The sequence below is a fragment of the Ovis canadensis genome, chromosome 2 (genome assembly GCF_042477335.2).
Source record: "Ovis canadensis isolate MfBH-ARS-UI-01 breed Bighorn chromosome 2, ARS-UI_OviCan_v2, whole genome shotgun sequence".
Classification (NCBI taxonomy): Eukaryota; Metazoa; Chordata; class Mammalia; order Artiodactyla; family Bovidae; genus Ovis; species Ovis canadensis.
This window is the reverse complement of record NC_091246.1, coordinates 233,220,083-233,236,624: the sequence shown is the minus strand read 5'-3', so window position 1 is coordinate 233,236,624 and position 16,542 is coordinate 233,220,083. Positions and strand designations below refer to the sequence as shown.

General features: G+C 39.4%; 1 protein-coding gene across 1 annotated transcript in view; it reads right to left on the bottom strand.

The window, feature by feature from the left end:
• The window catches only part of NYAP2 (neuronal tyrosine-phosphorylated phosphoinositide-3-kinase adaptor 2), a 301,436-nt gene that overhangs the window by 70,636 nt on the left and 214,258 nt on the right, over window positions 1–16,542 (bottom strand). The window contains exon 4 of the mRNA XM_069574685.1: window positions 6,262–6,471. Coding sequence (XP_069430786.1) covers window positions 6,262–6,471 — 210 coding nt within the window. The remainder of the gene's footprint in view (window positions 1–6,261; window positions 6,472–16,542) is intronic.

Sequence of the window (16,542 nt, the reverse complement as noted above, 5' to 3'; positions counted from 1 at the left end):
TTCAATCCTAAAGGAAATCAACCCTGAATATTCATTGGAAGGACTGATGCTGAAGCTGAAATTCCAATTCATTGGCCACCTAATGAGACGAGCTGACTCACTGGAAGAGACCCTGACTCTGGGAAAGATTGAAGACAGGAGGAGAAGGGGACAACAGAGGATGAGATGGTTGGATGGCATCACTGACTCCATAGATATGAGTTTGAGCCAGTTCTGAGAGATGGTGATGGGCAAGGAAATCCGATGTGCTACTTATCTTCTTCATCCCATGTAGAAAGTCCTCATTCTAGATTTATACTCAATTAATACTAGTAATAAATGACTTTTTCAAAAGACCCAATACAATCCTGTTTAAAGACTCAATGTCTCCCAATAATCCCTCCATCCTTTTTCTAGCTTGCCCTCATTTTTTGTTCTCTGAATGAATTTAAAAGTAGAGATAATCAGAAAAATAATACGTTCAATTATAATCTAATTAATTTATGTTCAATAGTTTTGTGTCAAAAAGAAGCATAGTAGTATTTTAGAGTGGCAGAGACCATGTTTATGTTTTATATACCCTATAACGTGTATATGTGTTTGTCCCCCAAAAAACATAACAGAGATGGATACAAGCTTAGAAACTACTTGTTGATTGATTTAGAATTTTGAAATCTAAATTGCTATTAATACAATATACATTGGTATAATTTCTACTTGTTCTCATTGTGTTCATGAGCACTGGGGTCCCAGTTCTCCACTACCTGCAAGACTCTCCCCTCTGGGGAATTTCTGATTTACTAAACAACAGTGACTTGAAAAGAATGCCACAGCAAACAGTGGCACCAATAATTAGAACTGAGATATCCTGATACTCTCATCTGCTTTACTTCAGCATTTCCTTTATTCCTCAGAAGAGCTGTTAAGAGCAACCATTTCAAGTAAATAGTCTGTGACTAGAAGCAGTTTGTGTCTTTGTGTGTGTATGTGTGTGTGTGTGTGTCTGTGTCTGTGTGTATCTACGTGTGTGTGTCAGTGAGAGAGAGAGAGAAAGAACCAGAGGCAGAAAGTCGACTGACACAGAGAAGGGGGATTTAAAGTTGGAACTGGTGGCATTTCCACTCCTTTCGAGTGTCAGGTGTGGAGCTGTGTGATTCCTTGTTTAGGGAGGAGGGTTATCACTTGCAGTTCTAGCATAGTGCAGGAATATTCCTCATCCAGTGGCCCCGTGTCAAGGATACAATAATGAAGAGGAAGTGTGAGGAGAAGAGGGATAAAGCGTAAATACTGAGTCACTCTCTTCTGTTCCAAAATACCAAGTCCAACATGTTCTGTTCACATAGCTATTTACCTAGTCTGGATGAAGGCCATCTCACTGATGGAGGTGATTCTTTAAAGAGTGTCCCATTTGTTTAAAACCCCAAAGGTGAGTGAACTTTATAATTCAAATACTAAATCTCTCCTTCTAGTGGAACTATACCCTTTTCTAATATAGAATTGGCACATTTTAGGTCCTTCCTTTTTAGAAAAATTAGAACTACCAACATAACAAATATTTTCCTATTCTCCTTAGTATTCTGGCCTGGAGAATTCCATGGACTGTATAGTCTATGGGGTAGCAAAGAGTTGGACATGACTGAGCAACTTTCACTTTTCCTCTCAAAACTGGAATATGAGTAGGCTCAACAGATAGGATTTCAAAGATCTATGGGGTTGGCCAAAACGTTTGTTCTGTAAGAGCTTCAGTTCAGTTCAGTTCAGTTCAGTCGCTCAGTCGTGTCCGACTCTTTGTGACCCCAAGAATTGTAGCACGCCAGGCCTCCCTTGTCCATCACCATCTCCTGGAGTTCACTCAAACTCACGTCCATCGAGTCAGTGATGCCATCCATCTATCTTATCCTTTGTTGTTCCCTTCTCCTCCTGCCCCCAATCCCTCCCAGCATCAGAGTCTTTTCTAATGAGTCAACTCTTCGCATGAGGTGGCCAAAGTACTGGAGCTTCAGCTTCAGCATCATTCCTTCCAAGGAACACCCAGGGCTGAGCTCCTTTAGAATGGACTGGTTGGATCTCCCAGCTTATGGAAACTCAGATGAACTTTTGGGCTAACCCACTATTTGGGATGCACGGACTTCTAAAAGTTCAATACTTGTAATGTTCACACTATATCATGCTAATATGTTTCACTATCACTGAAGAAGGCCTAATTGGCACAGACACTGTATATGTAACTCTATATTTGCCCCTGCACTTCACATTTCTTGTAAAATGGATACAAAAATGTTTTTATCAAAATTGTAACAAAAATCTTTTCTTCCACCTTATTTACTTCCTTCATAATGTAAGATGGAGAGTGGGCAAAATGAAAGCTATTTGTGCCATTTCTTCTGGTCAGTAGTCAATTTATCACTCTACAAACAGAGCTTAAGGACCTAGAAGAGGAGACTTTAAGGTGCCATCAACTGAAAGAGATGCTTCAGGAGTTTTCAGTTGAAGGAAGTGAAAGCACATTATAAATTCAGTTTACACTCTGAATCTTGTAGAAGAATTATGTCAGAGTGTCAAAAACACATTACAGTCTACCCATTTTTATGCAACATGCTGTGTTCAGTAAACTTCATTTGTGTATTATTTGATGGTTTTGTTTCCATTTGTTTCACAGGTTCCTCCTTCTCTGCTCCCACTTAGAAACGTTTGGACTCCCTGGGGTACAGTTTCAGTCCTCTTCTCATCTGAGTTTCCTGCCCTCCTAGATTAGAATCATCCAGTTTCACGGTACCAGCCATGTCAAAAAGCCCTAGTCTCATTCTCTAACATCACTAAATCTCTTTAGCTCTAGATGTACAATTCCAGCTGTATGCTAACTTCTCAGTTAGACCACCCAGAGCATGTCCAAATTAACATCATCAAAATGTAGATACTGGCTTTCCCACCTTAGCCTTGCTCCACATCTCATGTTGTAACAGAGAAGAGGAAACCTGGCTCCTTATTGGACCTACTCCTTTAGCTCTATGCTCTGTTCTGCTGTCTGTGCTCAGTCGTGCTAACTCTGCACCTTTTGTAAACTAATTTTGCCTATGAGGCAAACATATTTGGTGCTAAGTCACTTCAGTCAAGTCCGACTCTTTGTGACTCTATGGACTGAGCCCCCTAGGTTCCTCTGTCCATGGAATTCTCCAGGCAAGAATACTGGAGTGGGTTGCCATTCCCTTCTCCAGGAGATCTTCCTGATCCAGGGATCCAACCCAGGTCTCTTATGTCTCTTGGCAGGCAGGTTCTTTACAACTAGCACCACCCAGGGAGCCAGGTTTGCCTCTAGCCTGAAATATATATACAAGATAGGACATTTTCAAGTTTCTGATAATAGCTTCCCATTCATACAAAGGTAAAAAGTTACAGAACAGAAAATAACATTTGTCTTACTGGAGGTTTGCAGGAACACATTACCAGGCCTATCTGGACAGCTGCAAGTACAAAGGATTCTGGCACCAGGACGCTGGCAGCATCCAGCCACACTCCCTCCCTTTTCAGAATAAGAAAAGCCAGAATTCTAACTTGGGGAAGATGGTTCTTTGGGACACTAGTCCGCCATCTTCTGAGTCTGATGATTTTACGCATAAAGTTACTGTTCCTTGCCCCAACAACTCATCTCTCAATTTATTGACCTGTCCTGCAGTGAGCAGTACAAGCTTGGACTCAGCAACAATGCTGACTATACTTGCAGGCTTGGTGTTATCATTGGGCTTTTCATGATGAAAACTAAATTTATATTTTATTTATCTTAAAAATATACAAATGACTACAAATGTCCACCACATAATGTGCCAAACCTAACCACAATGGGACAGATAACTGTCCACTGCTTATGCTACACTCCCTGCAAACAGACTGTTGATTTCATCTTCAGGTATAAAGCAGAGGTCTCTTTATGTAAGGGAAACAAAGGCCCTCTCTAAGCTCGTGGAAGTCCCTTCCTCTTCACTCAGTGATTGATCTAGAGGATGCTTCCCAGATTTGCCCAAGTAGATCAGAAAGAGAGTCTGCTGAAACATGATACTCAGAACCATCTCCTCAGCTTGTAATCACAAACGTACCATCCAGGGTAGCAAAAGAAAAGAGTTATAGGACAGGAAGCTTCTCAGTCCTCGATGATATCACTAAACAGTTACAAGAATCTTGAAACCACCTACCTCCTGCTCCAGGCTATGGGGTCTTAACAGAAGCCAGGGTTACTTTAGCCACTGTTAATTGGTACTCTGTGACTGAAAGAATTTCTGCTTAATGCACAAGGCCCTTCACGATTCTTGCTATCTGGTCCCAACCTACTTTGTGGTTTCTTCAGTAAACCATCTGTAAATCGTCACAGCAAACGTGCTAGAGTCCATCCTACAGTATTTCAGATTTTCGTTTAGAAGGCAGACATTTCTTCTGTGTCCTCCTGATGAGCAGGTTTCTGATAGTTCAAGCCTAGCTCAAAGTGTTACCTTTTTAAGCAATGATGATTTCATCTATACACCAAAAGCTTCTCATTGTTTTCCCTGAAATCATACCCTCCCAAGAAAAACTAACTTATTTCTCCCTACTAGGTCTGCATATTATTTGTAGGCAATACATTCTATTGCAATGATCCACTCATCTGTCCTGCACTTGCCTTTGAGGCCCCAAATAAGAAGATGTCTTACTCATTACTGCACTCACAGATCCTCAAACAGTGGCTGTTACATAAAAAACATTCAGCTAATGCTTCTGGATTTTATAAAATATCTGTGGTCACAACAGGAGCAAATACTTTTTATTTTTTGGATAGTGGCACAAACTTAATCACTAAACATATACTAATAATTAAAAACATTACTGATACTAATGTATTAATAACCAAATAATGAAAAACAATACAACTAATAATATACTAATAACAAAATAACCAAAAATATACCTTAATAATACACTAATAAATAAACTAAAATGAATCACAATTCCCAATACAATAGTGATGTCAACCTTCTTTGGGAGTGGCTTTTATCCTACAAAATTCCATTTGTGTCCTATGTTTTTCTTCTTCATGACAAAATGAATATGTATCTTCTCATATACCTATAGATATTTATATTTTATGATCAAAAATCTATCTAAATTCACATGTTCCTTCTCTGAAATTTGAACTCATGCTATTAAGTTGATGACCCATATGATATGTGATATGGCAATATCACCAAAGCTTTTAGTTACATTTAAGTCAGAGGAAGCTATTGTTCTGCCTCGCCTGGCTAATGTTCTGGAAGCATCCTTTTCCCAATACATATATCATCCATCCTGTTCCAATTTTAACTTGCGCATGACAGTTAGAGACCCCAGGCTAAATTCACGCTAATTGCTTTCCAAGATGACTATCAGAGTTGAAAAGAACATTAAAGGATTGGTCTCTTCTTTCAGAGTCCTAACACTCTTAAAGAATAGAAACCTGAAAACTACACGCATCTGCCTCATTGTTGTTTATTTCAGTTGACAGTTCTCTGTGAATCCACCATGTCGATCGATCAATTCAAAGCACATATATTCTGTATTTTTAAAAATGTTGTTAAATAATATTTATCTATTAATATTGCTGCAATCCACAAGGTTGCAGACAGTCAGATAGGACTTAGCGACTAAACAACAACAATTAACATTGCAAAACTGCATTTCAGATTTTAATTTCAACTTGTGAATTTAAGATGCATTAGATTATAATTTTGTAACTCTTTCAACCTATATGGAAACATAGTACCTTGCCCAATGACCAGTTACTGTCTTCATCTTATGACATCAGATGCCTTATAATATATACTCTCTCTATTGCCTTCCAATCATCTTTGCTACATTTTTATTCTCCATGTTACTTCCTATTTATTTTCCCCAATAGTCTAAAATCTATTTTAAAGCAAAGGAGGCATAAACTCTAACTTACTTCAACTTTATAAAATGAAAACTGCTTTAGATGAGCCCTTAGGGGTTTTTTTTTTGTTTTGTTTTGTTAAGAAATTTAGTACAGATGGTTGGAATTGTCAGGGTTGCTGCATTGTACAGCTCTGAAAAGCACCATTCACTTCTCCATCATCCATGTGAAGAATGTTCCCTGGAGTGTACCGCATACTGTTCCCTCCTTCTGTGCGAAGGGCTACTTACACTGTCTCTATGAGTAGAGACAGAGATACCTGTGGTTATGATTTTCTAATGGACAATTGCATAAAAACAGTTTCTAGAGCCATGAGGACTTACCGTTTGGGGGATCACTCTCTTTCTTACCTGAGCTGTGGTTTCCTGCTAGTAGTGTGGGGCTCACGGAGCATCTTCCCAGTCTGCTGGTGACCACGGGTGGTCCAGGGGTCCCATCCCATTCCTGAGCTTTGACAGGCTCTCTGGAGGACGATGCCCCATGATGGCCTCTCTCTTTGCTGTCCAACTTTGGTACTGGCTCCGTGCTGTGGCTCCGAACCTTCAGCTCCTCTGTGGGTTCTGCGTATTAGCCAGAATTATAGTATCTTAAACAAAAGTCACATCCTCCCCAGATTGCTTTAAAAATTAAAGAATATTTAATGTGTTTCTAGTTTCTAGAAAATATTTCATATTTTATAAAATAGTTTAATGTATTTTTGGAAACTGAGGTGTGTTGGAGATGATAGCATTTAAATAAATCAGGGCCACATCGCACGGGCCCGTTTTTCCAAGCTTGGCAGGTTATCATCAGTGAGAAACAGTTATAGCTTTGGAATGGAGAACCTCAATGAACCTTGAGTTTTCTTCAGTAACTCCTCCCTGGTGCAAATCTTCAAGGAAACTTCATAAAAAACACTTTTACAGACCTTCTCTTTACATTCTCATCTTCCATTCATTCTGCTACCCACCTGTGACATAAATTTAGCCCAGCCGCTCTACTACAAAGTGCTTTTGCTAAAATCACCTAGTGCCTTTTAGTTGGCAAATTTAGAAGACACTTTTAAGCCACTCTCTTTACATTATTACAATAAGACAGTAATGAGATTAATCTGTGTATTACGCTCTTATTGATATTTTCAATTCTCCTGGCGTTACTGATGGCCATATTTCTGTGGTGTGTTGTCTAACAGCTTTTCTGTGTCATTCCTACCTCTTCTTCCTCCACGTGTCCCTTCCATTTGGGTTGTGTTGACTAAAAACTACAGTCACAACTTGAAAGAATATATTCTTTCTATGATTTCATCCTCCAGGATTCTACTAGCAATTGTTTGAGGCTGGTGGTTTCTAAATAGTTTATGGGAAGGCTGGACCATTCTCCTGAGCTGTAGATGTATTCATCCAACTGCTTACTGGATGACTCCATCTGGATGTCCCTTAGATAAAACATTTCACATACTGTGCTGACACCATTTCTAACTTAACCAATGATTCCTTCTGTTCTGCCAGCCACCCAAGTTAGAAACTTATCGATCTCTTTTTCAACTGCTACTCTCCAGTCCATCAGTCTGCAAATTCTACAGATTTTATTTGTGAAGGTCTTGTTTTACCCTCTGTTGCTCTTCCTATCATGTCTATCTCAGCTGTTCTGGTTCAAGCTCTAATCATCGCCAAACTTACCTCCTTGACTCTGTCTTTGACTTCCCAAAAAATAAGCTCCATATACTGCCAAAGTGATCTGTGTAAAATGCAAGTTTGATCCAGTGTTTTTTCAGGGACTAGATGTGATAGCCATTCTGTAAGTCATATACGTTAGTATTTAAAAGCACATATAGTTTGGAATTAACAGATGCACACTATATAGTAATATAATATTATACATATTATATACATTATATAGATACCAACAAGGATGTACCAGATAGCACAGGGGGAATATCAATATTTTGTAATAATCTATAAAGGAAGAGAATCTGAAAAGAATATACATATGAATATATAGATAGATAGATATTACATATGTATGGCTTCCCTGATGGTCCACTGGTAAAAAACCTGCCAATACAGGAGACGTGGGTTTGATCCCTGGGTTGGGAAGATTCCCCTGGAGAAGGACATGGAAACCCACTCGAGTATTCTTGCCTGGGAAAGCCTATGGGCAGAGGAGCTTGGTGAGCTACAGTCCACCAAGGGGTCACAAAAGAGTCAGACACGACTTTACGACTAAACAACAACAAATATAGAAATACATTTCTATATAATATATATACGTTTCTATACATAAAAATGTATATAAACATTTCTATACATATATATTTCTATATGTATATATATACACACATTTCTATACATACGTATTTCTATATATAGAAATGTATATACATATAGAAATGTATATACATATATAAATTATACTTGGAAAAGAAATGCAAAAAAGCAAAATGGCTGTCTGGGGAAGCCTTACAAATAGCTGTGAAAAGAAGAGAAGCGAAAAGCCAAGAAGAAAAGGAAAGATATAAGCATCTGAATGCAGAGTTCCAAAGAATAGCAAGAAGAGATAAGAAAGCCTTCTTCAGCAATCAATGCAAAGAAATAGAGGAGAAGAACAGAATGGGAAAGACTAGAGATCTCTTCAAGAAAATTAGAGATACCAAGGGAACATTTCATGCAAAGATGGGCTCGATAAAGGACAGAAATGGTATGGACCTAACAGAAGCAGAAGATATTAAAACGAGATGGCAAGAATGCACAGAAGAACTGTACAAAAAAGATCTTCACGGCCCGGATAATCACGATGGTGTGATCACTCATCTAGAGCCAGACATCCTGGAATGTGAAGTCAAGTGGGCCTTAGGAAGCATCACTTCAAATAAAGCCAGTGGAGGTGATGGAATTCCAGTTGAGCTGTTTCAAATCCTGAAAGATGATGCTGTGAAAGTGCTACACTCAATATGCCAGCAAATTTGGAAAACTCAGCAGTGGCCACAGGACTGGAAAAGGTCAGTTTTCATTCCAATCCCAAAGAAAGGGAATGCCAAAGAATGCTCAAACTACCGCACAATTGCACTCATCTCAGACGCTAGTAAAGTGATGCTCAAAATACTCCAAGCCACGCTTCAGCAACACGTGAACCGTGAACTTCCTAATGTTCAAGCTGGTTTTAGAAAAGGCAAAGGAGCCAGAGATTAAATTGCCAACATCCTCTGGATCATGGAAAAGGCAAGAGAGTTCCAGAAAAACATCTATTTCTGCTTTATTGACTATGCCAAAGCCTTTGACTGTGTGGATCACAATAAACTGTGGAAAATTCTGAAAGAGATGGGAATACCAGACCACCTGACCTGCCTCTTGAGAAATCTGTATGCAGGTCAGGAAGCAACAGTTAGAATTGGACATGGAACAACAGACTTGTTCCAAATAGGAAAAGGAGTATGTCAAGGCTGTATATTGTCACTCTGCTTATTTAACTTATATGCAGAGTACATCATGAGAAAGGCTGGACTGGAAGAAACACAAGCTGGAATCAAGATTGCTGGGAGACATATCAATAACCTCAGATATGCAGATGACACCACCCTTATGGCAGAAAGTGAAGAAGAACTAAAAAGCCTCTTGATGAAAGTAAAAGAAGAGAGTGAAAATGTTGGCTTAAAGCACAACATTCAGAAAACTAAGATCATGGCATCCCGTCCCATCGCTTCATGGGAAATAGATGGGGAAACAGTGGAAACAGTGTCAGACTTTATTTTGAGGTTCTCCAAAATCACCGCAGATTGTGACGGCAGCCATGAAATTAAAAGACGCTTACTCCTTGGAAGGAAAGTTATGACCAACCTAGATAGCATATTCAAAAGCAGAGACATTACTTTGCTGACTAAGGTCCATCTAGTCAAGGCTATGGTTCTTCCAGTGGTCATGTATGGATGTGAGAGCTGGACTGTGAAGAAGACTGAGTGCCGAAGAATTGATGCTTTTGAACTGTGGTGTTGGAGAAGACTTGAGAGTCCCTTGGACTGCAAGGAGATCTAACCAGTCCATTCTGAAGGAGATCAGCCCTGGGATTTCTTTGGAAGGAATGATGCTAAAGCTGAAACTCCAATACTTTGGCCACCTCATGTGAAGAGTTGACTCATTGGAAAAGACTTTGATGCTGGGAGGGATTGGGGGCAGGAGAAGAAGGGGACGACAGAGGATGAGATGGCTGGATGGTACCACTGACTTGATGGACGCGAGTCTGAGTGAACTCTGGGAGTTGGTGATGGACAGGGAGGCCTGGCGTGCTGTGACTCATGGTGTTGCAAAGAGTCGGGCACGACTGAACAACTGAACTGAGCTGATATAAATTTCTATGTATAGAATGTATATACATATATAACCTGAATGACTTTGCTGCGCATCGAAAACTAACAAAGCATTGTAAATAAACTACTCTTCAATTTTTTAAAAAATAGCCTATGGGAAATTTTTTTAAAAATATAATCACTTCCTAATTTTTAAAAGAGCATATGTAGTAAATAAATATGGTTTAAGAGTGATACCAGCTTGCTACATTCAGAATAGTGTTATTTCAGAAAGCTGATGTGATAGTCATTCTGTAGTGCATATAGATAAGCATTTAAAGACAAAAAAACAAAAACAAAAAAAATGCAAATCTATTCATAATGTATCCCTGGCTAAAATCCTTCCAGAAGCTTCCTGTTACAGAAGTATGTGTAAGCTCCCTATGACCCACATGATTCTCCATCTCACTGTTTGCCTCTTTAACTTTTTCACTTCCTACTTGAACACTGAATTCAAGAAACATCAATAAATTAGCTGTAGCTTCTTCCTCTCTACTCCCTCTCCAACAAAAGCAATGCTGGTTTCTATAGCTACTATCTCCTACCTCACCTGCATTGAAAAACACTTATATCCTTTCCTTTCATCAGAGAACTCTTTCCTCAGTCATCTTTACCCAGTTTAAGCGTCCTTTGAAGCCACCCTCCTCCATATATAGCCCATGGTGGATAACATCTCTGTACTGACATTGTCTTGTATCATTTTTTTCAGTGTACTTGTTCTTAAAAGGCCCTGAGTTCTTTAAAGGCAGGATCTGAGTGTTGAGTTTTGCTTTTTTTTCCACTTGTGACTCTAGCTCTTAGCATATTGCTCAGTGGGTATGTAACTAACTCATTTATGGAGTAGTTTTCCTAAATCCTCTGGCATCTTCCCAATGTGTGTAGGAAATACAGCATTCCTAATGGAACAAGGGGATCTGGTGAGCGATACAAACGTATTCGAGTGGCACAGAGCTAACAGTATTTTCAAAAATCTAATTACCTGACAATCACAAGCTGTAAAATTTGCCAGGTTGAAAGTTTAATTCAAATAAAGAATCTTTTAGAAAGAGTAAAATGAACAGAGACAGAATAGGTTCAGAGAATCAGTATTTTGTTTTCTTTGCATGTAAGTTCAAACACTCATCATCTTCCAGCAGTGTGATAAGACAAATGTCATACTTTGGTTCCCCGTTATTCAAATCTGTGGGGCAGAGATAGAATAGTTTGTAATACAGTAAGCAGCTGGGAGAGGGATCTGAGAGGCCTAGCTGGAATCCTTAGGCACTGTGGCCACATGGCTGGTCACCCATGACCCTGAGCCCTTGTTTTTTTTCTCTTGGAGCTCTGCTTTGCTTAACTACAAAATGGACATAAGACCAGCTCTGCCTTAATTTGAAGGATCTAATCATATCCTACATTTTAAATATTTTAAAAATGAAACAGGGCCACACATATAAAAAATAGCATTCATTAAAAAAAAAACCTGTGGCAATTTGTCCTTCATGAATTTATTTATTCTTTCTACGTTTGTTTTGGATAATCACTGAAAGACTGAAGATACAGATGTAAACTTGCCAGACCACATATAAAAATAGAATTCTAGCTAAGCATCTACAGTAATCAGTCTAGAAAGCTAACCTGCAATGCATAAGTCAGACTTGTAGAGACTTTGGACTGCTGTCTCTAGCAAACTGCAACCTGTGTAAGAATTGGCCCAAAACAGACAGTATTTGATTACAAACTGTCAGCTTCTCCAGTTTTTATCCCTGCTTTTAACATAGGACCAAACAGAGAAAGTCAAATATGTTCCCCTAACAATAACATAAGATACCCTGCTTCTGGGCTTCCTAGATGGCTCAGTGGTAAATATCCACCTGCTAATGCAGAAGACATGGGTTCGATCCCTGGGTCAGGAAGATCCCCTGCAGAAGGAAATGGCAACCCATTCCAGTGTTCTTGCCTGGGAAATCCCATGGAGAGAGGAGCCTGGCAGGCTACAGTCCATGGGGTCACAAAAAGTAGGACAGAACTTAGCAACGAAACAACAACCCTGTTTCTAGGTTAGGTTGCCGGCAACTCGCCTATGCCAACTGCCTCCACTGGGGGCATACCTGAAGCAGTCCGTTTTTCCCAATATAAAGCTTTGCACTTCCTCCCTGCCTTGAGTTTCTGCCAATTCTGGTGGCTGACTGCCTTGCTACAGCAAAGTCTGAATAAATAGCCCTGTGTGTTCTCATTTGTTTGGTCTTCACTAATTTCCACATTACTGAGGTCCCTTTCAGCATCAAGATGCTATGAGGTTGTATACACATTTGTCAAAAATATAATTCTATGAGACAGAACATAAACCAGGAGGGCAGTTCCATAAAGATCCCTAGACCCATATATAAGCTTAAGTCCCAGTTATACTGAAAGCAAATATAAGAAAAAATATTTTCAAACTAATACATCCCAGCAATTAATTACAGCAAGACAATTTAACCAACAATTGCTTTTCTGTGCCCTGAGTCAAATGGAATAAAACAAGAATCAGAAAAAGAACATCCTAGACTATTTCCAAGCTGTTTATTCACAGTTTCAAAGAAAATGTGACTGGCTTCCAAATGTCACAGCCTCAGAACCTAATGACCCATCTGTTTCACCTCACTTTCTCTTCCAGATTTCAAACTTAATGTTGGGATGTTTGCCTTATTATCACTTTCTAGGTTTTATTCCCCTGCCATGATTAAGCAGTTAAATTTTTTTGTTCTCTCTCTCTCTCTTTCTTCCTCCTGCACACACACACACACACACACACACACACACACACACAGAGTCTTCTACCCCTGGAACTGAAACTGACCAACTTAAAAAAAAAAAAAATGCTCTAATTTATCATTGGGTTCAATACTGTTCCTACAGATTTGGACACTATTTTAAATATGAAAGGCTGAGGATGTATGTCAAGCTTCTCCCCCTATACCAGTCTCAGTTTCTTTGTTCTCATTCAAATTACTCGCTTACAGGCACCAGGGAAGTGTCACTTTGGTCTCAAGCTTCAACTAAATAAAAGCCCAATACAGCTTTGGGAACAAAAAGGGTTCTTTTTTTTCCTTTTCTCCTTTCTTTGTTTTCAAGTCCCAGAGTTTAGACTTTAGTGAACTTTGGCAGGTATATTTAGGGAAACCTGAACAAAAAACTTGCAGAAATCATACTATTGAGCCTTGTGCCCCTGTACCTTCACATCTAAGTAGAAGGCAAATCTGAAAAATCAGTAGGAAAATCATAAATGTACTATTGAGCATTTTATTGGGGAGTAAACCAGGTGGTGACTACAGCCATGAAATTAAAAGACGCTTACTCCTTGGAAGGAAAGTTATGACCAACCTAGATAGCATATTCAAAAGCAGAGACATTACTTTGCCAACATAGGTCCATCTAGTCAAGGCTATGGTTTTTCCAGTGGTCATGTATGGATGTGAGAGTTGGACTGTGAAGAAAGCTGAGCACCGAAGAATTGATGCTTTTGAACTGTGTTGTTGGAGAAGACTCTTGAGAGTCCCTTGGACTGCAAGGAGATCCAACCAGTCCATTCTGAAGGAGATCAGCCCTGGGATTTCTTTGGAAGGAATGATGCTAAAGCTGAAACTCCAGTACTTTGGCCACCTCATGTGAAGAGTTGACTCATTGGAAAAGACTGATGCTGGGAGGGATTGGGGGCAGGAGGAGAAGGGGATGACAGAGGATGAGACGGCTGGATGGCGTCACTGACTCAATGGACATGAGTTTGAGTGAACTCCGGGAGTTGGTGATGGACAGGGAGGCCTGGCGTGCTGCGATGGGGTTGCAAAGAGTCGGACATGACTGAGTGACTGAACTGAACTGAAACCAGGTTTGCCATAGATTTTCAAGAACAGCTCCCTACAAAATGCATTTCCTACATAAAATAAAAACAAATCTTTAAAATAGCTGTTGAGCAGAGACAAATGGAAAGTAGACAATTAGACTAAGAAACACTGAAACCCAGAGAAATCTATTCAGAGGAATAAGGATGTGTTTATCCATATCCATATCTCTCAGTGTTTTCTTAACACCTATTGAAAACAAAATTGATTTTAGTAACAAACTTGCCTAAACAAAATGAATCTTAGGTACCGTCGTACATTTTTATGTGGAAACTAAGTTCTTTGAGTGATCACAGTTAAGCTCCAGCATGTAGCAAGAAGTCAACCAGAGAAATTGCTCATCCTCTATCATGGGGTGTTCACTATTGATCTAAACATTTGATTCTCACACTGAAATCTCATCTTGCTATATATAAAAGCACATATTAATGCATTGCATTGATCTTTCAGACTGTGTGTTTTACATATTATTGTCTTAAACATTTTACAGTGTTTTGGTTGAAGACTGATAAATAAGGTTAAAAGATCAGGAATCATCATTTCATGACCAACATATTCTCTATAGGACGTCAGTCCATCACTCTTCATGCTGCTAACTCTGAAGTCCTTTCTCAAAATTTTCCCATTTCTCTGCTGCTTATGTTGTCTAATGGCAACTCACTCCAGTACTTTTGTCTGGAAAACTCCATGGATGGAGGAGCCTGGTAGGCTACAGTCCATGGGGTCGCAAAGAGTCAGACAGGACTGAGTGACTTCACTTTCACTTTTACTTATGTTGTCTCTGAGCCTATCTTTGTCTCTCCAGCTTCTAATTCATTCTTCCCTCTTTTCTGTCCTGGAGCCACACAGCCCCCCCCGGATGGGTGTCAAGGCTTTCCCCCAGATCTGCTGCCCACCAGACTCTGAGTTTTCCCAGAATCTTTGTTCACTTTTTCTCATCAACATTCAAACTCTCTACAGTGACATAGCACTAAAGATTCTTACAGATTTGCACCACCTAAAAATCCCTTTCAAGCTCTAGAGACAAAGAAAACAATTTGTTCTGATGGACTGTGACCTATGGCTGTCCGGGGAAACACAATGGATTAAAATGGACAGTTTTGTCATCTCTCCATAGTTGTCTTTTCAGGTTGGAAAGGTCATGCAATTACTAACTTACACATATGATTTTCCCAGCAGACCATAAATTTCTTAAGACTAAAGACTACATCTTTCATGTTGGTACCCAATGTCGAACAGACATCAGTGAAAATCAAGGGGTAGAATGAATGCATCCCTGTTTCTTCACTCAGGACAGTGAGCTTTTTAGCGTTAAGTCCCAAATGTAACCCTATCTTAGACCATGACTCAGCCTCCCCACCAACCTTTCCAAACTCAGCCAGCACATGGACCATGGCAGGAACCAATAACCCTCACTGACAAACAAAAGTTAATTCCTGTAGCCAAAATTATCATTTTTTGTTAACCCATACACGTTTTTTATTGACTTGCTAATGGTAGACCAGAAAATAAGTAATCTGTCTGAGTAAACAAATATTTATTTGTAAGTATGACCAGTAAGCACTGTTTTCTTAGGGAGACATAAGATTATTTTGATTTTTTTTGCAATATTTAAAAAGATCAATTTATCTTGTCACTTAACTGCTTCTATGAACATCTACATGATTCAGATGACTTGGACAAGAGACTTTTAAATTTGTGGTTTGTGACTGCTATTGTACTCAAAATTTCACACTTTCACACAGGGATCCCTCAGATACAAAATACCTACTTAATAGTGCTTGGAAATATAGGGACCAAAGCTCATGTTGCTGATGAGAATTCAGGTTTGCTATGGGCATCAAGAATGCTTTAGAATTATCCCCTTACATTAGTATAATTCTCAAGATTGAAGTCTCTCCATTCTGGTCCCACTACTGGACCATGGAAATAATGAAAGGTGATAAAGGCAATTTAATTAGGCAGAAAAGACAACACATTTGGACTCTAAAGGAAGCTCTACACTAAATTGCATTATCAGATATGTATTAGATTCAGGCATCAGATTTGAGAGCTGAAAGAGATCTCAGAAACCCTAAACACAACAACTCATCAAAAGGAGGGTGTAAGTGTATGGAATTGCTGATGGCCATCTTACCTAGTGGGGAGGTATCCCAGGACGGTAGTGTTCCCATCTCATGGGAAAGCTTGACTCAACAGAAATCATATTTAAGTACTAGAAAGCTCCTATACGGAGCTCAAGTTGGCCTCTCTCCAAGCACCATCATTAGTTGGTTGTTGGTACCCTGTTTCTGCAACAACTCAGAGAGCTAGTCTAGTTCCGTTCTTAAGTAAACATCCTTTAGAACTAGAGCAGGGAGTTTGTCTCCTCTTAGTCACATCATATTCAGAATACAAATCCAGAACTCTCACTCTCCTATTCTCTCTGTCCTGGAGAGTAATTGCAAGTC